This window comes from Arachis hypogaea, chromosome 8 (genome assembly GCF_003086295.3).
Source record: "Arachis hypogaea cultivar Tifrunner chromosome 8, arahy.Tifrunner.gnm2.J5K5, whole genome shotgun sequence".
Taxonomy (NCBI): domain Eukaryota; kingdom Viridiplantae; phylum Streptophyta; class Magnoliopsida; order Fabales; family Fabaceae; genus Arachis; species Arachis hypogaea.
In genome coordinates, this window is record NC_092043.1 from 45138873 (window position 1) to 45164281 (window position 25409).

Sequence of the window (25409 nt, forward strand, 5' to 3'; positions counted from 1 at the left end):
TTTCGTCTGCTATCACAATAGAACAGCAATGCAAGTTCTAAAAGGGAATAAATTTTAAGTGCTAAGCTGTTTAATATGGTCCCCATAGCTAGGGTTGTAAGTGAGTTAAGTCAGCTCATGAAACAGTTCAAGCTCGACTCGTTAATAGCTCGATAAGCTGAACTTGTGAGCTAGTGAGTCGAGTTTGAGTTTGGAATTGAGCTATAAATTAAATGAGCCGAACTTGAGTTTAGATAAGCTCAGCTCATTAATTTGTGAGTCGATTATATATATAATATTAAAAGTATAGATTAAATGCATATATAATATACATATTAATAATTTAATATATATATATATTAATATATAATTTTACATATATATTAATGTTTTTAATTATTTAAAATTTTATAATAATTCTTTATATAAAATTTTAATGTAGGACATAAATAAAAAATTTATAATTGATAGGTAGACAATATATAAAATTTATCTTTTTTTAATATTTTTTAATATATATAAGTTATAATTTATTTGAGCCAGCTCGTGAGTTCGAGCCAGCTTTTAAGCTTTCGTTGAGTCGAACTTGAGCTTACGAAATAGACTCGATTGTTAATGAGTCGAGCCGTGAACCAAACTTAATTTTTGTGAGTCGAACTTTTAGTCTAGCTACACTCACTTCCAGACCTACCCATGGCCTCTTAAACTTATAACTTTGATCAAAGTGAGATTCATTTTGGATTTGACAGAGTAATTTAAATAAAGGGAAAATGAAGTGATGCTCAAATAATCAAGTCATAAAAAGAATGCAAATACTAACTCTGACTAAGCATGGACCATTCAAAACTTCTAGCAATTTGTCTAGCGTCTTCTAGTTAGCTAGCTGTATACTAATGATTTATGATAACTTTGCATAAAAATAACAAAAAAAACTGATGCTTCATTAAAATAATATTTCATTGCTTCTCTCCGAATCACATTTAGATTCATGTACTCACTTAATCAACCTTAACAGTCAAGTTTGTGTTTGAAAATTGTATCTTAATCAACCTTAAATAGTCAGAAGCCATTCTTTCATTGAAAAAAATGGAGAAATAACAAACAGTTTATCATTTAGCACTTTAGCAACCTTTTACCTACTATTGTGCTTTTAATGAAAAGAATTTGCTAAGGTTAACAATCACAGCTCACAAGTAATTAAAATTCTCTTAAAAGCATATATTCCTTTTTCTTAAAATATGAATATTTACTATATGTGTATCACAAATACTTATTTCTCTGCATTTAACAACTCATTATGTCTGCCTTCAATTTCACCTGCTAGTTTGCTAACTACAAATCCATTCTCATTCAATCTATTCCCAAAGTTCGAAAAAAGCTGGTTGTTTCTTGGATTCTGATGCTATGTCGTTTGTTTCAGGTGGAAAGGTTCCGAGCTTATCTTCTGCATGGATGAGATCGTTTTTGGATCAAAAGAAGAAGAATGATAAAGAAACTCCTGCCGCAGTTGTTGGGAAGGGTACATAGGTGGATGCTGCAGTCAAGTGCTCGTCCGTTAAAAAGGAAAAAACCGGATTTAGAGACATCTCTCTGGAGGTTCTCTCAGCTTCTGACTTGGAAAAGCAACTGCGTCTTCATGGCTTTTCTAGGGGTGTGAGTGCTCGTTCTGTTTGTAGCGATGCTGAAGGAGGCAATTGGCCAGTACATGCAGATGATGATGAACCTTTTAAATTATTTCAATGTAATTAGTAATGTGGTTATTTACAAAACCTTGTGGCTACTTCTTAGGTCATTGGTGCCAGGAAGCTATGCCTAGGTCGAACCACTGAAATAGCCGGAGCGGAGGAAAGGAAAGATGCAAGTAAAATTCTGGATTTGGAGAAATTATTAAAAGAGAGATGAGGTTGTTATGAGGCTACGGCGAAGATGAAAGCTGGTAGATGATGAAACTGGTGAGGAGGCAGAAGGTGACAATGGGGGATCTCAAAAGGATAATTGACATAAACTTTTTTGTTTTTGTATAATGTGGCTTGTTTAGTAGCTCTTTTGACAATGGCCTCTTGGTTTGTATATTTTGAATGATTGACATGGTGTTTTGTACACCATTATTTTGAAAAACTTGTCTATTTGCTTGATGAATGCATGTTTGCATATTGTGCGTGTAATTTTTGCAAGCTTTCATATAGAAAAAATAGTACTTTATTGAAATGGAGGATTGACAATACTTTCCAATGTGGAAGGTGCAAAGTGATTAGTCTCGTTAAAACCTTTTCAAGAAAAACCCATGTGCTTTTATTGGGAAAAACTTCGATAGTAGAAAAAATAGTACCTTTTGACTTCAACTTTTTCATGTAATAAAAATGCAAGGAAGATATGTTTCATGTGTTTGGGAGCTCGGTTACTACCAGTATTTGTAGAGAATATGCCCTTCCTCCATGTACTTTTGATACTCGAAATGGTCCGTCCGATGTGGCGGCGAGCTTTCCCTAGCCAGGAGGTTTGCGAACATCTTCTACTTTCCTTAGAACAAGGTCTCCATGTTGCAATGTTCTCAGTCGCACCCGTTTGTTATTTTTGTCTTATGACAATCTACATTGTCTGTTGCCTTAGTCTGGCCGAGGTGCGTTCTTCATCTAAATTGTCCAACTTGACTCGGCTTGCCTTATCTGGTCATTGGCCTCGGTAGTCGTTAGTTCAGTTCTTAGTGATCTTTGTGAAATTTTTACTAGGATCATTGAGTCTGCTCCATATACTAGTCAGAATGGTGTTTCTTTAGTTGTTGATTATGGTGTAGTATTATGGCTCTATAAGATTTTTGGGATTAGCTCGGCCCAGTCCTTTGGCATTGGCTAACTTTTTTCCTAGGGACTACAAGATAACTTTGTTAGCACCCTCGGCGAGACCATTAGTTTGTTGGTGCTCAACAAAAGAAAAATTATGTTTGATATTAAGGTTATTTAGAAAAGATGCTATGCTTTTATCAGTAAATTGTCTGCCATGATCAGTAACAATATCCCCTGGCAAGTCATATCTACATATGATGAATTTTCATATGAAAGATTGTACCTTATTCGAAGTTATCTTGGCTAGCGGCTGAACCTCTATCCATTTTGTGAAGTAATCAATTGCAACTAGTAAAAGTTTTACATGATCTCTGGATATCGGAAAAGGTCCGAGAATATCAAGCCCCCACTTGTGAAAAGGACATCCTACCTCGGAGGTGTGTAACATATTGGCTAGAGTATGAATAGTTGATGCACACCTCTGAAAATTGTCGCAATGTCATACTTTCCTCATGCAATCATTCTTGAGTGTTGGCCAATAATAGCTTGTGCGCAGGAGTTTCGAAGCTAGGTTGTGCCCTCCGATATGTGTTCTGCAGATTCCTTCATGTGCTTCTGCCATGGTGAGGCGGGATTCCTCCGTTCTGATATACTTTAACAGTGGTATGGAAAACCCTCTTTTGTATAGATCGTCACTAATCATAGTGAAATGACTCGCTTTCTTCTTAAACAACTTTGGGTTTTCTTCTGTCGTCGGGACCTTTCCTATTTTCAAATAATGCATGCAGGGTGTCCTCCAATCTGTTTCGTGTGACAAAGAGAAGATATGGATACTACATATACTTAGTTCCCCAAGCATTAATTGTGACAAAACTGGTATAGTGTTTGTAACTTTGGAAGTTGCTAATTTGGATAAAACACCTGCCCTATTATTATCCTCCCGAGGTATATGATTGATCTCAAAAGTTTGAAAAAATTGAATTAGACTTTTAACATTGTTCAAATATTGTTCCAAAAAGGGATCTCTTACCTAAAAGTTGTCGTTTACCTGTTGTACGACTAGCAATGAATCATAGTAAACAACTCTTTTTAAAATTTATTTATATTTTCAAACATAATTCAAATTATTTTAAAAATATGTAAAAAATATTACTTACCGTAAAATCATTAAATTTTAAATTTATGTTTACAAAATATTACATCAAAATTCGATATGTAAACATTTTTTTATAAAAATATATTTAACAGTTAAATACTTTTATTATATTTAAAAATATTTTAAAATTTTTTTTTATCATGAACACTTCACAAATTTGGAGTGTAATTTCCAGTAAATTGATAATTGTAGTGCAGTTTTGCTGGTTTACTCAAAATAAAAAATAAAAAATAAAAAAATTTGGACTTCCCTCCTTTTTGTTCCATCTAAAAGTTAAAAACTTAAAACAACCAAAGCTCGCAGTCATATCAGCGTCTGCGTGAGTGCGTGTGTTGTGGTCACAGCGATCTGCAAATCTTGATTCTTCCAAATATGAAAAAACAACGCACAGAAAATTGAAAATTCATAAACACACTTTATTATTTTTACTTATTAGAGTATCAATTCAAGAGAGAGAGATAGAGAAATAATTTGAAGTTTTAAACCTTGTTCCCTCCCACCAACCATGTCCTTGGATCCCAATTTCACAGCAGCCGCCACCGCCACCACCACCGCTACTGCCACCACCACCACCGCTGCACCAGCAATACCTATATCACCACAAGTTCGCCCAAACCCGCAATTATCGAAACCTAACAATAACCACAACGACCAATCTCAGAATCAGAATCAGCCTTTTCTGTATCCAGTTTCTTCTTCTGGCCGCGGCTTCATCCCGGGGATTACGAATCCCTTTGCCCGTGGTGGTGGTGCCGACGCGCGCCACGTGTCGCCTTCGCTAGCTTACGCTCGTGGCGTTCATGCTCACCTTGAGTATCTTAGCCACATCACTAGGCATCAGCAACTAGGTCCCACTATTAAGGCTCTTCCTCTCTCACCTCAACAACACAAGGTATCTTGTAATAGAAATTCAATTCTTCTAGTTTTATTATTGTGCTATTGTTTAATTTCTGTGATAATAATCATTCCGAAAGTTAATGCTTTTGTGGCATTTGGTTTGTGGCGTTAATTTTATACTCTAATTTAACTAATTGTTGATTGTTTGTTGAAGCTTTAGGTTCTGGCTGTGTCATTGTGCTTCTTATAAACTGATATTTGATGATTTTTGCTCTAATTATTTAAATTAATTTTTCACTGTGGGGTTTGTATGTAGGCTACACCTCGGTCTGCTGTTACTGATAGCAATGGCTATAAAGATACAAGCACAAGGTTGTTATTTTTATTTTTTATGTTTAAACGATATGTTATATATATTCGTTTGCTGTGTTGGAATCGATTTTAATATGTTTGGTTTGTTTCTTAGGGAGAGAAGCAGAGATGATCAGTATATCGTGGTCAGAGATAGAAAAGTGAGTCTACATTTGCTTATTTTGCATGAAATTAATTGTAAAGTTCTTGTGTTAGAAAGACCATAGTGATGTTGATATCATAATAAATTGTATGCGTTAAATTTGTGACAATAGGATACTCTTCCTTTTTTGGAGTGTGTGTTTAAATTCATCTTGAAATGTGCCAAATCGGCTAATCTCTCTCTCTTGCATGTTATATCCTTGTCAATTGTTCTGCCTTTTGATCCTAATTTATCTTTCTTATTGATTCTTAATTTCTTCCTTATTACAATTATACATGTAAACTCTGATTGTGAGGGTCCTTCCAATAAATTGATGGTTTCCTATGTTCCTTTTGATTCCTCTTACTTTCCCTTCCATACCTTGATATTATGTGATTTAAACTGAGTTCTACAAATGGGTGTGTTCTCACATGTTGCGTAAAGCATAATTGATGTTGTTGTTACTGGTATTCTTTGATTTTGTACATATTCAGATATTCCAGTGGTCATGCATACTCCAACTCTAGTTATTCAGGAGTGAGTTCTTGAACTCTTGCTTTTGTTGTGTTTCATCCTTGTTCTGATTTGGAAAGAGTGCTCTGAGACGACATGTGAAGTAAGGAAGTTGAGATAGTTCACTTGTTTCATGGATGTTGCAACTAGAAAGATAAATTATATTTACTTTGCATTTAGAAATGGCTTTGGCTGATTTTAACAGACGGTGGAAGTTTGTATATTTTTTCTCTTGGTGTTAAATGTATAGATACTAAGTCCTTCATGAATTCAGGTTTGTGGAATGAGCAAGCTTTACATCATTGTTGGAAGTCATATCACAGATACATCTATGAGAATTATGATGTAGGAATGGGTTTATACAGAAGTAAAAGGGAAAGTATATTAACCAAGCTATAATAACATGCTATTCAAGCCTAGACATAAATTGGGGTACAAAATAATATTGAAACATTTCACAATAAAGTGGCTTGTATTTTGGTTTATTTATTTTGCCAAACTCCATTTATTTTATGGTTGAATAAAGTCAAATTTCATGCCTTGTCTTCTCACTATTTGCTACTGGTAGCTAAAGTGTAAGATTTAATATATTCTTCAATCACTTTCAAATTCATTACTTCGCAGCTAATTAAAAATCATAGATTTTTTTATTTTTTAACCTTCAGGAACATTTTTCTTGCTAAAAGCTTCTCATTGGATTTTTTCATTCTGATAGTTGTTACATTATTATTCATAATTTAGGTCAGGATAACAGAGGATGCTTCCCTCTATGCACTTTGTAGATCATGGCTGAGGAATGGTGTACATGAAGAAAACCAGGTCTGAGTAATATCTCTCTTTTCATAGTTTGACATCTGAGGAAATCATGTTTAACTGTCACAATATTAGATTATTAGCTTTAACGTTTTGTTAAAACAGGATCAATCAGCTTTACCAAAATGTTTGTTTGACATTCATTTCAGTTGTTTTTGTTAGAATATCAATGTTAGCTCTCTAATTAGCTAAAAATGATCAGATTAACTAGTGGTTAGGGTACAAAATACAAGTTAGCTTCTAATTTTCAGAGTGTAGGTTTTTTGAAAGAGCCTCCATGAGGTCAGACAATACTGTATAAGGCACCCCTTGATTTTTTAAAAGATGCCCTATCCTCCCATGAAGTTTGGGTGATATTATACACTTGATACCCATTTTAAACATTAAACTTACGTCTGCCTTAGGGAGGTTAATATAGCATATAAATTAAGGGGTGTCGGGTGTAATCTCAACGAACCTCGAGAGGTGAATGTAATTTACCCTTTAGTAAGCCCTTAATCTTAATAAAATTTAAGTATAGGATAGGTAACTAGGCAAGTATAAAGGGTACTATAAAAATGAAAAGCCTTGTTAAATCTGTTTTGTGTTCTGTAGCTTCTATGTAACTTCATCATATTGCACTGTTGATAGGGGTTCTGAGCAAAGACATTCTTGTTTGTGATATTTTTTTTATTTTACTTTCTGTAAGAGTCTGTTTATTTTGATGAACTTATCAATTTGTCATCTTATATTTCATTGACCTGGCAGCCACAACAAAATGATGTAATGAGGGCACTTCCGAAACCATTGCCTGCATCTGCAGTGACTGGTTATACGTCAAACAAGAAAGAAGAAAAAGACAATGATGAACACGAAGAGGTTTGACTTTCTAGTTAGCTAAGTATATTTAAGAAAAATGATTAATGGAAGCAGAAAGCTTTGTTTACATGTCAAATACAATTTCTTAACAACATTTATATTGTTGATTACACAATATGAGGCCAACTTTCTTGAACAAAAAATATTAGCTATATATTGAGTGAATATTTAGAAATTCCAAACTGCTTGGTCATAAAGGTTTTGATATTATGTTAGTGCCCACTTTTCCTTTAAGCTATATGGTGAAACTTGAAAGCTCATGAATTTTATATATAACGAGTGACAGCTCTTGTCTAGTATTTTTCAAAGCTTATGTTAAAACAGAGTTCTTCAATTCTTCGCCGAGAGAGTGATCTTATTAAATCCTTATCTGTTGATTTTATACACATTTCTGCTTTCAGAAGGAGGAGTCTGTTGAGCATCTATCAGCACCAGATATATTGAAGAGACATATTAAAAGTGCTAAAAAGGTTAGAGCAAGGTAAGTGTTTTCTGTATTATATCTTTTCGACTCGGTTTTGCTTTAACACATCTTATGAGTTCTGCCTTTTTGGTCATTTGTACATTGCATAATTATGGTCACATTTTGCTGTCATCATAAATTTCACTGCAGAATATTTTATTGTGCAATTAATAATTCAAATTTTGTGACTAATAATCACATCATTACTTATTTGAAGCTGACTAACCTGTATGCATAACTTATTTTTTTATTATTGCCCTCGACGTAAATGTCTAAGTTTCGTTTGAGGAATAATTTTTGTATTTTTATTTCTGCCAGTAAGGGTATGCTTGTTAAGGGACAAACATGGATGCAAATTATAATAGATCCGTGAAAAGTTTCACTCAATTTTGACCCCCTAAAAAAATAGTGGAAGGTACAGGGGGACTTTCCAAATTGCTTCATTTGATCCTCCATTGGAGTAATGGCTACCAATTTATACCTTCGGGTAGAGTGTATATAACAAAAGAATGGTGTGCCAGGGATGTTTGTATCAGTGAATCTTGTAACATTGAAGTTCTATGACACATAGAGACTTTGGAGAGATCATAATTCAAGATTTAATGAAGAAAAATGTTGTGTACATAAGATCTGTGAGATACATGCTCACTCACTATTTACCATTAAATGGAATATGGGCTTCATATCTCATCAAATAGACGAATAGTGAATAGTATGAGTCAACATGGTGTCACATTATATTTTCAAATAACAATTCTTGAATGAATGTTAATACCAATTTGCCATACTTATTGTCTTCTGCTTCTTGCAGATTAAGGGAAGAACGGTTACACCGTATCTCAAGGTACAGAAGTAGACTTCAGCTTTTGATTCCACCACAAGTTGAACACTTAAAAAATGACACCGCTGCTGGGAACTGACCTTACAGACTCTAGAGACATCAAGGTTTGTATTAATTCTATAAGGTTTGATATTAATTTAGATTTAAAATATTTGATAAGGTTTGGGTTAGCTCTTTGTTGGTAATGGTCAAGGTATTCCTATTAATCATCATGGCTCTTCTCTATTGTATGGCAACAATAGCAATATATGTTTTAAACTCACCAATCTTTTGCATGTTCCACAAGTAACTCATAATCTCTTTAGTGTATCTAACTTTGCTGAGGATAATCATGTTTATTGAGTTTTGGTCTAAATTTTGTTTAATTCATGACCAGGTTACCAGGGATCTTCTCCCCAAGGACATAGCTAGAGGAGGAATTTACTCTTTTGATCATTTACTTGTTCCCCACGCTACGCCTCCTAAGCGTGTTTCTTTTAATTCTACCTTTGAATCTTTCTACTGATAAGTCACATGCCCCTACTGCTATGTGTAGTTCCTTTTCTTGTAGTTCTCTAGATTCCAATGTACCATTTGATAGTTTTTTGTGTAAGACATCGAACATTTTTGCTTCTTTTGATGATTCTGTGAATAGTTTGAATCCTATGAATAACACACCCTTTAATTTCTGGAACTAATAGTGTTACCTTGTGTGATAATAACATATTTATCATTCTAAGCTTGAACACCATACTCACAAATCAATTCTGATTAACATTTCTCTCAGATTAACCTTCTCCCTTATTCTTCTCCTTTCTTTTATTCTTAACAACCAAAGATCAATGACAATAGTAGCCCACCTTTAGCTTTCTTGACACAGAAGCAAAGAAACAATGCTGTTGAGTTCTGGCATAAAAGGTTGGGCTATAGACATATAGTGCCATCAAACTGTTCAATTTGTCATGTCTCAGTGTTAGATACCTTCCTCTCGTGGCACCATGCCTCCTAAATCAATTGTCCTTTTCCAACTCCCTTAAATTGGTTTTTGTTGATATTTGAGGTCCACCCACCTACAGAATTGATGCCTAAATCCTTTACTTCCTTTCTAGCAGATCATGGTACTTTCTATCATCCCTATTGTCCCTACACACATGAAGGGAGATTAGAGAGGAAATATAGGCATATCACTAAGGTAGTGTTTGGAAGAAAGACTATACTGAAATAAGTCTCAATATTGTGTTTGGTGTAAAGTGGGAGATAGAGACTTAGATAAAAATAAAGTTTTAATTTAATTTGTACAAAGGGTAAAGTTAGAATTAGTTAATTGAAATGAGGGTATTTTAGGTATAAAATGTTATTGAAATTTTAGTTTCCCGTGTCTCCACTTTTTGGAGGTACTAAAATATTGAAATTTTAGAGACAGAGACTGAAATTTTAGTACCAGTCTCTGGACCAACAAACATGATACCGAGTTTCAGTCTCCCAGTCTTCATCCCAGTACCTCAAAACAAATGCTATCTAAAGGTTCGTTTGGAAAGCTTTAAAAGTAACTTTTTTGAGTTTTTGGCTTATAAAAAGTAGTAGTATTAATGTTTGGTGTAATTTTCAAAATCAAATTGCAGTATTTTAAGAAGCTATTTAGGAGTTTATAGAGAAGTTAAAATAAAAAAGATTTTTTTCATAATACTACTACTTTTTATCACATTTTCCATAAAATAAACATTTTTAGAACTAAAAATTTAAATACAAAATAACTTATTTATAAGTTATTTTTAATATAATTATTTATTATTTAAGCTATTTTTTCAAAAAGAATTTAATTAAGCTGTTTATCCAAACTGAACTTAAGACCGGCCTTTGAAATTTTGGGATTCTTTTTTATAATGTCACCTTTTATATTGCACATGATTTTTCATTGTATGTTTAAATAGTTTTAAGTTAGAGTTGCTTAAATAAATTAAAAAACAAAATTTTAAATTTCAGTAAATATTAAAATACTCTTATAATTAATTTTGACAAATACAAATATTCCTAAAATAAGATCTTAAACTTTTAAAAATTTAATTTTAAACTGAATAGAACTAAACTAATTTCAACGTGAAGGTTGGTTGCATTTGGCGAGTCTGCGGAATCCTATAACTTTAACCTCGAGTCATGGCCTGACAGTGACGAATACAGTCAAATGCTTTATGATGAGGCGTAACCGACATTGAACTGATATCAGTAGGATAAGCATCATGATGTGCATTTGTTTGAGTTGCTTAAGTACTATTTGGAATAAATATGCTCTTGCTTGTGTTTGTTGGATCGGAGCATGGAGGTGATGGAGGATGGAAATTACTATCATGGACTAGAATTCGAGAAAGAGAGATGATAATTGGTTAGGTAGAAGACGTAGAGGATTTCGGTTCCCAAATCATAAGTGGCTAGAAAAAGTTTTTTAGAGAATGTGAATTCAGGAAAGTAAGTGCAACACTTGAATAAAAACAATAGATGTGTCCTTTAAAATTCAGTCTTTAATCAACTTTTTTAATTCAAATAATATTATTTAATTAAACTTTAATTAAAATATATCCTTAATTTGTAACATATTATGCAATTTTTTTGCATTAAATGTGTTTGTTAACTTGAATGTCTTCGGTATTCTTTTATTTTCAAAGTCTGTTTGAAGCTTGGTTATTCATTGTATTTAGTGTCAGTAACAGATGAATTACATTGAACTTTGAATTACTAATCTCTGATTTATACAAACATGACAAAGATTCTTCTAACACATGCAATAGCAACCATGAAAACGAAAAAAATAAATATTAAGAAAAAACATGCCAAGTTCAGTACACTTAATCTAAGAAAAGCACTAGTTATTCGTTAAGAAATGGTGGTATACATGAAAATGTCCAAGGAGATTAATAACCTTATTATGTGATCCTATTCCCTATTTCTACAAAGCCTCCTTAGTACTTAAAACATCAGAAAAATGAAAAATCTTGAAAAGCTTTCATCTCTATTTCAAAGGATCACCACAGAGAAAAGGTATATGGATCCTTTTAGAAATATAGATATCTAAATTCAACGAAATTTCTAGTCTACGCTTACATTAGGATACAAAAACAGAACACTTGCAGCACCACAAAAATGCACTCATGGTTTACCTACGAAATCAAACAGCATGCCAGTGTTGCCACCTCGCTTTTCTCTCTATTCTTTTTCTCCGTTTAATTCTTTTCCCTTCCCTTCAATCCATTCCCAACTTGATCCATCAAGAGTTTTGGATAAAAAGCAGTTCAATGAATTCATGCAAATCCCTGTTATAATTTGTCATATTGCAATTACCTGCACAGACATACACACACACCCCACCAAAAAACAAAAGGAAACAACAAAAGTTATGGTAGAGGTAGAGGGAACAAAAATTTAGATTTAATTACTCTATTAGTCCTTATAGTTTCATCAAATTTTCAATTAGGTCCTATACTTTTTTTTTTCAATTGGGTTCCTACACTGCTTTTAATTTTGTAATTAGATCATTTTCATATAAAAAACGTTAAAATTAACAAAATATTTCTCTCAAAATACATGTAGTCAAAGATCTAGTTAGGTTTTTAATTATGAATATTTTCAATTTGCAACGAAATATTCACTTAACTCTCATTTTTTACACTATGAAGGACCTAATTATAAAATTAAAAGCAGTGTAGGGACCCAATTGAAAGGAAAAAAAGTATAGGGACCAAATTGAAAATTTAGTGAAACTATGGAGACCAACAGAGTAATTAAACCAAAAATTTACAGAGACAGAAATAATATAGTTAAATTTTGCACATAAGGAAAAAGAAAAAAAAATTGAATTAAGCAACCTAAGAAATAATAAAGCAAAGCTTCTAAGAACTGAACAAGAAGCCATACCCTAATAGCACACATCTCCCCAAGAAAAAGAATTTTTGAGGCCACAACTACTATCAATGTATATGTATAAAATAACTACCGAAAAACTATTTCTCATAGTTTAACAATGAAGCACAAAATAATTACAAATTTCATATGAATTTTGGGGAACTATATGTAAGCATTCATCAAATTAGGTGAATATTGATTATTGATCACTGTTAACAAAATTACCATATTATTATGCAGCTACTTTCTTTGACTGATCAACCTGCAAGGGCTTATCCTGCCATCTCCTAAAAAAACAGAAAATATGATTTGAAATCAGAAACTAAAGAAGTATGCAGAGGTCATTTCATTAACTAATATCGTAAGAAAATCAGAAGACGTGTAATATAAAGCTACATATTATATCTCAAAAAAGTCACAGTCAATAACATTAAGAGCTAGTATAACTAAGTTATAAAACATACATCAGCACTGCTCTAAATGTATGTTTTATTACCATCGTTCAATCCCAACCATGTTCAGTTCCGAATGCCCTTCAAACTTCACATTCAGTTTATTGATATGCTGTGTTTTGAATCATAACCTTAGCAAATAATCAAGGAATATACTTTCTCTGCAATTTTACAAATGCCAGAGTATACTACATATGTGTATGATAAATTTAGTTCCATACATACAAAACATTGTGAATCAATCATTTTAATTCCAAGACTTGCCTCAGAGAAGAAATGAGAAAGCGATAATCGATCCTAGCCAAAGATGCAAAACTACCAGAGATGATCACTCTTACTGAAGCAGCATTATTCATTTGTTTTACAAAGAAACCTAATAGCATTGCAGAATGAGCTTATTGGAGTAGTCTAAGTCATAAGCCCAGTAAAGAAGTTCTTTTCATTGGACAATGTACTAGTTTTAGTTCAGTATCTCACGCTATTTTAAGTTCCGTATTATTGTTAAAAATAAGACCTTTACCATTTTATTATCAATATACAGGGAAGTGTGTCATTCACTTTATTTTAGTGCTTTCTCAAATATCTTCTGTTTAAAAATCCTAGTCTCGTTAGGAATTTCTCTACAGTCTACAATATATCTCCAAATATAAAGAGTATTTTCTTCACTCTCTTTTCATATCAGTGTAGTTCTTTCAAAAATCGCAGTTAATAATCCCAACTGATGATAAACTCCAAAAACAACCAGGTGCCTTTCACTTAGATTATCAGACAACAAACATAGACACTGGAAATATTAAAAAAAAAATTATAATAATAAGAGAGAAATAACTGACATTTGCTTTAATAAAAAACACAAATGTTGTTATTCCGCATAAATAAAATTAAACTAACACTTAGGTAATGTATACGTCTGCAAGAACTTACCTGTCATATAATTTAGAAAGTGCCTGTGGCCTTAAATAACTATGTTTTCCAGTTTTCAATACAACTGCATTCCCGGATTCAGGTTGCCCTTCACCTTTTTTGGCTTTAGGTTTCCCTCTTGTTCCCCTTGATAACGGCTTCCAATTAGCATTGGTAAGAGAATGAGCCAGTAGATCAGCTATGTCTGTGGCCATTGCCTCAGCTTTCTTCACATATGGAAATCTTTCCTGCTTGAAGTGGTTTGACAACCATAAATACATAGACAACACTTGATGCCTAGTCTCAAGGTCCAGGAGTTCTGAATCATTCCGGGCAGAGCTTCTCGGCAAGCCCATAGCTATATTGACAGGCATATTCTGACTGAACGTCATAGCAAATCTGAGTAAGTGGTACATAGCTTTCGGGTCTCTAATATTAACTGGGGCAAAACAGAAGTTAAAACGATCTTCTAAAGACAGTCCCTGGACCCTCTCCAGCATATTTGCAATCTTCTTTATGTGATCATATAGACACAAGAAGTATGATCCATCCAAACGGCAACTTTCACCAAACTTTTCTAGTAGCTGGCAGAACGTCAGATTAGGAAGTTGACTGGCAAATAATTCAACCTGCTCAAAGAAAGGAAACAACCCCACTTTCTTAACCTCGTCAAAAGGTTGTTTCAAACACTCGATCAAGTAATCCAAATCATCTAAATGCATGGTCGTGGCGAGACCATCGGGATAAAGGCATCCTCTCCTACCAGCTCTTCCTGCAATTTGCTTAACCTGTGATGCTGGGACGGGGACCATTTTGTCACCATTGTATTTCGAGAGGTTATTAAAAATTACCCTTCTAATGTTAAGGTTCAGGCCCATTCCCACTGCATCACTAGCTACTAGAACATCATATTCATTACTTTGATCATTGAACAAAGTAGCCTGGTGTCTACGAGTTTCTGGTGGCAAGGCACCATATATAACACAACAACGATGTTTGGTCTGTTTCTCGATGGCCAACTTAACCTCAAATATCTCTCTCCTTGAGAAGGCAACTACACAATCCCCTGATCGAATATTTTGAAGATTACCAAGTAAGGTCTTTGCTTCAACCACCAGTGGTTTGAACCTCTCATAATGTTGCTCATACAACTCATCTCCAGTGTCTTGGCAGATCTTTCGAACAATATCCAAAACACTAGGATCGCCACACAAATGTATCTCATCAGCCTTCAACCCCAAGAGTGCCCTTGTCCATGCATACCCCCTATATGGATCTGACATCATCTGAATCTCATCAATAATGGCCACATCGTACAATTCTTGCATTGACACCATTTCCACAGTACATGCAACATGATTCGAAAATGGGACGTGCTTCTTTTCTTGCCCCGTTAGTAGACTGCAATAAATGCCTTTTGCATTAACCTTATCAAAAACTTCCATAGCCAACAACCTGAGAGGACTACAATAAATGCCCTTTTTCGCATCCATAAACCGTTGCAGAGCATTATATGTTTTACCACTATTAGTCGGCCCACAATGATAAATTATCTTCCGTTTCATGGCCCGCGCAAATGGGAACCAAGTGTGAGGCTTCGTGAGGTCCGCCATCGCAACCATACCCCTGAACCTCTTGATCTCATCCGGGAAATTATCCAAACAAAACTCAACAAATATAGGAAACAAGAACTTCACAGCAGAATCACTCGGCCCTAGTGACACCAGGTACCGAGCAACATCAGCAGGGCATTTCTTCCTAAAAAAGTGGTGGAACTTGCTCGCGGCTGTGGGGAAAAAAGACAAACCAATGTAAATGGCCAGAGCCTGGTTTGAGGCCCAACCTGACTTGGCAAAGTAATTGAACACTTCCAGCAGCACTTCCCCCTCTGATCTCTCGAGCTTTGCACCCTTTTTGGCATCGCAAAGGGCACGGTACAATTCAACAGGATCTCGCAATGCGACACTTGCAAATTCCTCACTATTCTGATTATTATTATTATTATTATTATTATTATTATTATTATTATTATTATTATTATTCTCTAATTCATCCCTACCAATACTACTACTACTACTACTATTGCATTCTATAGAATCATCATCTACCTCCGAATTGCATTCATTAGTATCATCATTTTCAACAACCACGCTACCAGATAAGGAAGAAACACCATTAACTTCATTTTCAGGCTCAAAACTAACACTCTTACCAAATTCGCAATCCGATTCCGCGGCGGTGTCCTTCTCGCCGCCACCATCGCCGGCGTCGTCTGAAAACTGCCTCATGGGGAGGGTTGTTCCACCGGAAAGATTCCAACTTTGGAGGAAACGCAAGGGAAAACGAGGGTTCCTGAAGTGGGTCGAGAAACTTCGAATTGGAGCATCAAAATTTCGAAATTGTGAAGTAGAAGCGGCGCTAAAATGGTGGGTGTTGGAAAGAAGGAGAACCTTGAGCCTGTGAATGGTTCTCCTGCGTGTGCACAAGTTGAAGAGAGTTGTTGCCATGGAAGAACTGAAGAACAATCAATTCAGACAAGGTACGGGAAAGAATGGGTTGCGGAGGTTTTAGAGAAATGAGAACTGGTGAAGGAAAGTGAATAGAGGGAAACGTCTGGTCAAAGGGTTTTTCTTTTATTTATTTATTTATTTTCTTTCTTTTTTTGGGACAAAATGTTAGGGTTAAACGAAACTCTCTCTTTCTCTCCTCTATTTTTATTTTGTTGATTAGTATTATGTCTAAAAATGTTTACAAAACTTAGAAAAAAGAGTTAAAAATTAATATTTAATTTTAAAAATATAAAAATAAATAATTATTAAATATTTAAAATTTATCATAAAAAATAAATTAAATAAAAAAATTAGACATCAAATTATAAATATCATAGAATTTACTTTTTATTTTATTAATGTCTGCTTTTTTATAGTATGAGAGAATTGATAGAAGACACTAATCGATGGATTTAGATTCTCTAAAGTTTGAATTTTACTTTAAAAAGTAAAGTGTGGTCTTTCACCATTAATTTCATAAGTGGGACCAATAATAAATATAAAAAAAATATTCAAGGATAGAAGATCATATTTTACTCTTTAAAGTGAAATTCAAATTTTAGAGAATTCAAATCCCTAGTCGATACTCATGTTAGGAGTCAGGGCCGGATCTAATTAGATCTAAAAGGTTATTGGATTAATTTTAATTCGACCAAAAAGTGACTTGAAATAAATTGGATCGACTCAATGTAAAATTAGTATATATAAATTTAAAAATTTTATATAGAGTAATTACTCAAATTAGTTTTTACAAATTTTAAATTCGAATATTTTAATCTTTCAGGTTTTAAAATACACAAAACAGTTCCCAACTTTTATTTTTATCTAACAATACAGTCTCCTTCTATTAGCCACTAACAATAACATAGAATGTTAACTCGCACACGTGATTGTTAAGTGTCTACGTGCGGAAACTGAACAAATCAGTCCCTAGAGTAAAATACAAAACAGTTCTCAAAAAATTAAAAAAATCTCAAAATAGTTCCTAAAAAACTTTTAAAATTTTAAAATAGTCTCTTCAAATATTTGTGATCTTTTTAGCTACTTTTTTTAGCAACAGAGATTTAATACATTTTATACACTGTTATAGAGCTATAGCATATTTTTTATGGATATTGAGGTGAATTTTTTTTTAATTAGAATTTGTAAATTGAAGGCTCAATTTTGGCTTTAATACAAACCTTGGGGTTTGATTTGTGATGTGGTGAAGGTGATGAACAAATTAGAGACTCAACTTTATTTGGGATATCAAACTTAGAGTTCGATTTATACATTTAAACACAGATCTAACTTTTAAATTTATATTTTTTTAAAACTTACATATTTGATCCTCAGATTTGATCTCCACATAAAAATAAAACTTACATATTTGATCCTCAGATTTGAGGTCTCCACATAAAAAAATACATCAAGTATCCACATTGTTTAAAAATACCATTAAAAGATTAACACTAAAATAAAAAATAGATTTTTTTCACAAATCAACGTTTTATAATATTTTTATTAATCAAGGAAATAAAATATGATTGGTTTTTCCAAGTTTGGACCTACTTTGCTCCCGCTTTTTATTTTCGTTATTGGAGCTCGAGTGGAGTTGGACGGCATTATGGGGGAGGGAGGGGCTGGACGAGGCTGTGGTGTCAGGGGTGTTACAACTCGGACCGTCCGAGTTCAACAAACCACACGGACCGTCCGATTTTGGTGGAGAGCACACGCACGGTCCAATTACTGAAGGGAAGGACACGCATCGCGTTGCAACAGCTCCCCCAAACGGTCCCTGAAACAAGACACTTACTCATTCACCCCTCTCACTATCCGAGAATATCACTCTCCCACATTTCATTTTCAGCTTGGAGCCCCCTTCTTCTTCCTCTCCCACTTCTCAGCTTTGCATGGTAGAAGAATTAAAAGCATGCCAAAGAAAAATAAAATTAAGGATATTGATCGACCTGAGTTTCATATTATGCATTATCTCAGTCATTCTGATTATGTAAGCTTTTTTTTAAATATTTTTAAATTTTTTATACTTAAAATTATTATTGTAAACTATTTACTTCTTTTGGTTGTTATTATTAGAAGTGCAAGTTAGAAATATAAATAAAATAAATATTAGTATTGTCTAGGATTTATTAGAATTTTTTAAAATTTTTTAGACCATTTTTAAGTTATTTTTAGTGGTAGAATTGTTATTATTTTGTTAGATGGTAAATTTAAAATGTAAACAGATGACTGTTGCTATTGTTAGGTTTTTAGTTTAATAGAGGATGTTAATTTTTTGTGGAATTTTTTAATATTTTATATGGTAAACTATTTACTTCTTATTGTTATTATTATTAGAAGTGCAAATTAGATATATAAATAAAATGCTGATTATTAGTATTCTCCCGTATTTATATGACATTTTTAAATTTTTTAGATTTTTTATAATTAATTTTTAGTGGTAAATATTATTGTTAATAATATAATTATTATTATTTTGTTGGTTGCTACATTTTAAAATGTAAATGGATGACTGTTAGGTATCTAGTTTAATAGAGGACGGAATTTTTTTTTGGGATTTTTTAATATTTTGTATTATAATTATTATTTAAAATAAATATAACCAAATTAAATGTTATTGTGAGTGAGAAAATGTTATAGAAGAATTTAAATATTAATGTTATTGTTATTGTTATTGTGAGTGAGAAAATGTTAATGTTCAATGATTAATAGGATTATTTTAATTAAGCCATGTTATCTTTTTTATTATGACAATGTTTATAGTTTTTAGAATATGAATGTTAATATTTTGTAGAATTGTTCATGATGGCATATACTGATTGTTAATAATTTTTATTATTGAGAAAAAAATGTGTTTAACAAATGAGTAATTAGTATTAGATAATATTTAAATTGTTGTAATATTGTTGAGAATATTCATTAAGAATAAATGTATAGGTCATGAATTTTATTTGTAATTATGAATAATTTTAAGGATTAATTAAATAATTTTAGAAGTTAAAAGAATTAGTTATATAAGGATTTAGTGAAATGATTGATGATGGTAAGTTAGTAACTGTTAATTATATGACTAGTAATTTGTTATGTTTTTTTGTAGAAATTAAGAATGTTGACATGTAACCACCCAGTTCCTCCGGATTGGTACAACGATATGGTGGAGGAGCATTTACGAATTACTGGATTCTATCATGTGTCTCAGATTGGGATAGTTCAGTGTCAGAAAGCATTGGTAAATGCTCTAATCGAACGTTGGCACCCAGACACACATACGTTTCACCTTCCCATTGGTGAATGTTCCGTGACTCTTGAAGATGTGTCTCTATACTTGGTCTTCCCACAGATGGTCATCCAATCACAGGGATGACAATGAGTAGTTTTGAAGCTATGGAGGCGGAGTGTCTGCTTCAATTTGGGGTTGCACCTCATAGAGAGGACTATAGATCAAGCTGCATAAAACTGACATGGCTCCGGAATCTAAAAGAGAATTTAGAATTGAATGATGAAATCAGTATACAGAGGTATGTGACGTGTCATATTATGTTGCTGAACTTATTAATGTATTAGCCATGTGGACTATGTAATGTTGTCTCATAATAGACTAATATGCTACATTAGATATTTTTCTATTAATGTATTAACCATCGTATTATATAATGCTACAGAGATGTTATAATACTAGATTGTCATTAATTACTAGGTATGTGAGGTGTCACATTATGTTGCTGATTGGGACGATACTGTTTGGGGATAAGTCTGGGGCAGGTGTGCACTGGAAATTTCTACCCTTGCTTCGTGATTTTGTCAATATTGGACAGTATAGTTGGGGTTCGGCATGCCTAGCACACCTTTACAGGGCGTTATGCAGGGCATCTCGTTATAACTGTAAGGAAATAGATGGTCCATTAACACTTCTACTCGGTTGGGCTTGGATCCGATTGCCATATCTATCGCCGCTTCCTAGAGAACCCCGCAGTTTTCCACTAGCAAACAGGTAATATTATGTTACAATGTATCCATTTCTTGATATTTAAGATTCAGTTGAGCTAATTGAGGACATCGTATTAGGTGGCGTAACTGGGAGCGTGGTGACCGACGATATAGATATCTGAAGCTAGCTCACTTTAGGAAGGCCTTTGATGAACTTCAGGAAGGCCAAGTGTGTTTTAATTAAAGAAGTATTAACTTTTGGGAATATTCGGCTTCAACAAAACTATCAGTCATTGTGTTAGATATTTGAATTGTGGGTTGTAATCATGAGTTTTCTTTATTTTTTCAGTTTGTCTGGGTTGCATATGATGTGGATCGTGTGGATCCAAACATAATTCCTGCTGAAATATACATGCAATCGGTTGTCTGGAGCGCTACAGTTCCATTGGTGTTATTTGAATGTATCGAGTGGCATGCCACCGATAGGGTCAGGCGACAGTTCGGTTTTGTTCAGGGAGTACCTTCTCAGGAACAGAATTTGGATAAGGCTCATGGAGAGATTCTGACTGGACCTAAAAACCTTAACTGGGCCACGACACCGACTCATTCAAATTGGGTTATGCATTGGACAAACAGGTATCACTACGTTCTTTCTGAACTTCCCATGCCTTCACAGCATCCGTTGGATACCTACCTGAACTGGTACCGATCAAAATATGGAGACCACTTAGCCTTGTCGAATCTTGTGGGTGAAGAGAATGATGAAGGTAACCAGGATCTGGATGTGGGCAATGAGGATATGTATGAGGGTAATGAAGATACCAATGAGGGTGTTCAGGATATGGATGAGGACAATGAAGAGCAGGAGCAACATATATCACCTCTAATTTCGCCTCCACAAGAACAACCTCAGTCCTCAAACTCAGTATCTACCTCAGGCACAGTTCACCCCATCATTTCCAGTACAACAACAATATTGGGGTATGTCACAGTTTGAAATAGGTGATGGAACTTCTTTTAGCCAGTTGCTTGGGTTCATGTCTGCAGATGCAGCACATTCACAATATGGCCATCAGCCGGAGTTCATGCCTGGCAGGTATTCGTTGGATGCAAGGTATCCAGGCCATACCTCATCCGTTGCATCTGGAGGCTTCGTATCTGTCGACTCTAGTAGGAGTGAGGGTGGACGAGGGGTTCTGAATAGTCAAAATCCTAACCAATGTAACATGGGACTCATTGAAGAAAATACTAACGCACTCGAACAAGAAACCGATGCATATATAGTAGATGACCCGGATGAAGAGGGCGATGACGACGAGGATGAAGAATCTCGTAATGATGGTATTATGTTAACTATTTTGCTTTACATATTCGATGACTTATTTACTTTCTTTGCATAAATGGCATCTCTTATTTGATTTTGCTTCTTGATTTGTGGTATTTATGTTGGTATTTGAATATGTAATGTGCTGCACATACTTGTTTATTCAAAATTGTTTACAGGTCAGGCACGTAGTCCAGATGACAACGTCAAAGGTTACAATCTGAGGATTGATCTGCCACGTCGGAGTGCTAATCGTTTCACCTCTTCTGTCCCTTAACCGCTGGTAACGCACTTCGTACTCCCGCACCGTCCTGGAATATCCTAGCAGATCAAAGCATATAGAAAGCAAAGTAATTGAGATCAATAGATTTATTTAAGGCACATCTATTAATAATTTGCTTAAATTTAGTAAATGTTTACCAATGTTAACGACCAATTTTTGGAGGTACGGTGCCTTGAACTTTCTCAGAAAATTCGACTCTATATGTCTGATGCAAAACATATGAAAAGCTCTAGGAGGTGACCAAGCTCCGTTACTACGTTCCACAGCTGCATTGATGGACTCGTGCCTGTCAGATATTAGACCCACTCCATCCCGAGTAACATGTTGACGGAGGTTACTTAGGAAAAAATGCCATGCATCAGAAGTCTCTCCCTCAACAATAGCAAACGCAATTGGGACTATATTGTTGTTGCCATCCTGTGAAACTGCCACAAGCAGACAATCCTTATACTTTCCGTACAAGTGAGTCCCATCCACCTGGACAACTGGCTTACAATGTCTGAATGCCCTAATACAAGGGTAATAACTCTAAAATACACGATGCAATACACGAATATCACCCACCAAGTCATCGCCTTGATATGCAGGCATAGTCTCAAAATGGACAACAGCTGATGGCTCCTTGTGACACATGGCCTCAAACCATATAGGCAAGGCTTCATACGATGCTTTCCAACCTCCAAATATTTTTTCTACTGCCCTCTGCTTAGCCAACCATGCTTTCTGGTAACTGACGGTGTAGTTGAATTTCGATTGCACTTCTGCTATAACCGATTTTACCTTTAAGGATGGGTCAACTTCAACCAGTGGCTTTATTGCTTCTGCAATTGTGATAGAATCCAGCTTCGAATGATCCTGTGAAATGGTGGCGGTGGTACAGGTGTGGCTACCATTATACATCCTTATAACTCAACAGTACTTCCTGCTGATCAAGCTAACCCTGATAAGCCAATCACACCCTGACCCATACTGTGTACACTTGGTATAAAATGTCACCGGCTCAGACTCATATACCCGGTAGTCTACGCTTCGTCGTATGGTATACTCCTTAACCGCCTTAATAACAGCTTCTCTGGAACTGAACTCCATCCCAACGGCGAATTCACCATCTGCGACCATAGGAATTTCTGCTGGGACAAATGCCATAAGATAAATTTCATTAATACGCAAATATTTCAAAACCGACTCTAAAGGTAAATCAAATTTCACTGCATCCAGTATCCTATAAATCAAAACCTTGAACATGTTATGATGTCACACTAAACAACATAAGCACATCAGCAGCAAATGTAAAAAATCAGACCGAACCGGCCGGTTCGACCGAAAAACCAAACGAACCGTGACGGTCCTGTCCGGTTCATGGCATTTGAACCATACAATACATCGAACCTGTGCACATAATTGTTACAAACTCATGCAATTTGCTACAACCATATCTTAACAACATAAATATTATTTCCTAATAAACACATGAAGCATATAACAGAAAAAAATAAATTCCTTAACGGGTTGAGGACCGGTTAGATCCTGACAACTACGACACAGAACGCATGATTAAATAATGCTAAAAAAAGGGTAAAATCTTCATAACTCAATCAATGTCTAACTACAAAAACACTTATACCACGATTACGTACCTGCAGTCATATATTCCGGAAATTCAGGAACATGCATGGTTTCCAAGTCTAAAACTCGCATGAATGATGGCTCCTCAAACGGTACTTCGTTTGCAAGTGCATTTGCCACTTCTGTCACATCTGGGCACATGGTTCTGTCACCTTGATCTTCATCACCGTCTGGAACAACAAATTCATAGTTGCTTTCGAAGTCTTCTTCACTGTCACTATTATAATCTTCCTGTAGAATATTCCGGTCGGCCTCGGATTGTTCAAACTCTACATACAACTCGATGAACGAGATCTGAGCCCGGTTTTCAATATACATTGAAAACATCTCCTGCATGCTCGCTTCGTCCGTCACATATCTGGTTTGAAATTGAACGAACCCACCAAATACCGGTATGGGATATCTGTATAGCATACATGATATCTTTTTGGCCCTCTCAGAATCAATCTTCTCACAGATCACACCCTTGAGCTCTTCAAATGAGATGATAAAAGGAATAACAACATCTATGAATTTTCACAAATAAACTTTACTCCTTTAGACGTTTGTAACAAGATCTGACCAAAATAATACACTTTAATTAATACTCTGTCACTCATTTCTCTCAATGACAAAAAAAAATCTTAACCTTAACTATTAACTTCTCTGAATCAAAATAAGTATGAAAGTGACCCAAAGAAACGAAACAGAGGAAGCAGCCGCTGAAGAAGGGGAAGAAGATGGGTAACCTAGCACTAACTCGCTACACACTTTTATATAGCCCTCTATACTCAACTCGGACCCTTGGACTAGGTTAACTTCATTCAAAAATATATCCAACAACCAAATCGGACCATGCGTTTTCATTTCCCGGTTCGCCATTCCTAGCCAAAACGGACGGTCCGACTTCAGTCTTCTTCAACTCAAACTCTCAACATGCAACTCGGACCGTTCGACTTCATCTTCCAACTCAAGCATATCGGAAGGTCCGATTTATATGCACCAAAAATTTTTTCCTCCATCATCCCAAATCGGACCATCCGATTTCGGGGAGAAAAATTCAATAACGAAGAACTTGGACGGTCCGTGTTCTTCTCCCAAAAGCTGCGAAAACTCTGCCCCACATACATGTCTAGCCCCCCTTGATTCCATTTCGATGAAAAGCGCACATATAGGCTCCATTTCCATAAAATTGAGCCCTTTGCTCCAAGCCTTGACCAAAACAGGAAAAAAAGTAACTTAACGTACCACATAATTTTCTGTTAGCGCCGTTAATAAATAAGAAAAATAACAGAAAGACTAACGTTATCTTTTAATGACATATTTGATTAATTCATTTTTTTTTTGGACAAAAATGAAAATCGAGATATCTTTCAGAAATTATTTTACTTATTAACTCGTAAATCAATGATTCTGGAGTTCTAAATATAAATCAGTACACGCACTAAAGGGTGTTTGGACATGTTCCCGTTACTTCTTCGACAGTCACCAACATGAGAACATGTGAAAAGTAAAATACCAAATCCACAACTAAAGGATAATTCATGCTAACAAATACGCCTAAAAATATTCTCAACACACTAACAGGAAAACTTTGGCTCTTTAGTCTCTCTTTAGAAAATTATTAAATAAACATAAAGCCTAAAAAAGCCCAACTTTCTTAATTAACCATTTATGGTATTACTCTTATTTGTCAATATGATAAATCATTTTTTTTTCTAATTAAAACGGATAATAATGAATGGTGAATTAGGTAA

General features: G+C 34.6%; 3 protein-coding genes across 3 annotated transcripts; 1 reads left to right on the plus strand and 2 right to left on the minus strand.

Moving 5' to 3' along the window:
* The first annotated feature begins 4177 nt into the window (after nt 1–4177).
* Nucleotides 4178–9409, plus strand: LOC112707739 (uncharacterized). The gene is made up of 8 exons (XM_025759651.3): nt 4178–4810; nt 5072–5127; nt 5222–5267; nt 6503–6580; nt 7322–7432; nt 7834–7913; nt 8707–8840; nt 9113–9409. The coding sequence occupies exons 1-7, from the start codon at nt 4424–4426 to the stop codon at nt 8813–8815; spliced, it is 867 nt and encodes a 288-aa protein (XP_025615436.1). The 5' UTR covers nt 4178–4423; the 3' UTR covers nt 8816–8840; nt 9113–9409.
* A 2152-nt stretch (nt 9410–11561) lies between these two features.
* On the minus strand, nt 11562–16665 carry LOC112707740 (DExH-box ATP-dependent RNA helicase DExH18, mitochondrial). Its single transcript, XM_025759653.3, has 3 exons — nt 13986–16665; nt 12835–12896; nt 11562–12048 (listed from the first exon to the last, which is right to left on the minus strand). The coding sequence occupies exons 1-2, from the start codon at nt 16469–16471 to the stop codon at nt 12842–12844; spliced, it is 2541 nt and encodes an 846-aa protein (XP_025615438.1). The 5' UTR covers nt 16472–16665; the 3' UTR covers nt 11562–12048; nt 12835–12841.
* Nucleotides 16666–21827: 5162 nt separating this feature from the next.
* On the minus strand, nt 21828–24218 carry LOC140174867 (uncharacterized). The gene is made up of 3 exons (XM_072201473.1): nt 23685–24218; nt 22185–23174; nt 21828–22085 (listed from the first exon to the last, which is right to left on the minus strand). Exons 1-2 carry the CDS (start codon nt 24085–24087, stop codon nt 22957–22959), a joined length of 621 nt encoding a protein of 206 aa, XP_072057574.1. The 5' UTR covers nt 24088–24218; the 3' UTR covers nt 21828–22085; nt 22185–22956.
* Nucleotides 24219–25409: the final 1191 nt, after the last annotated feature.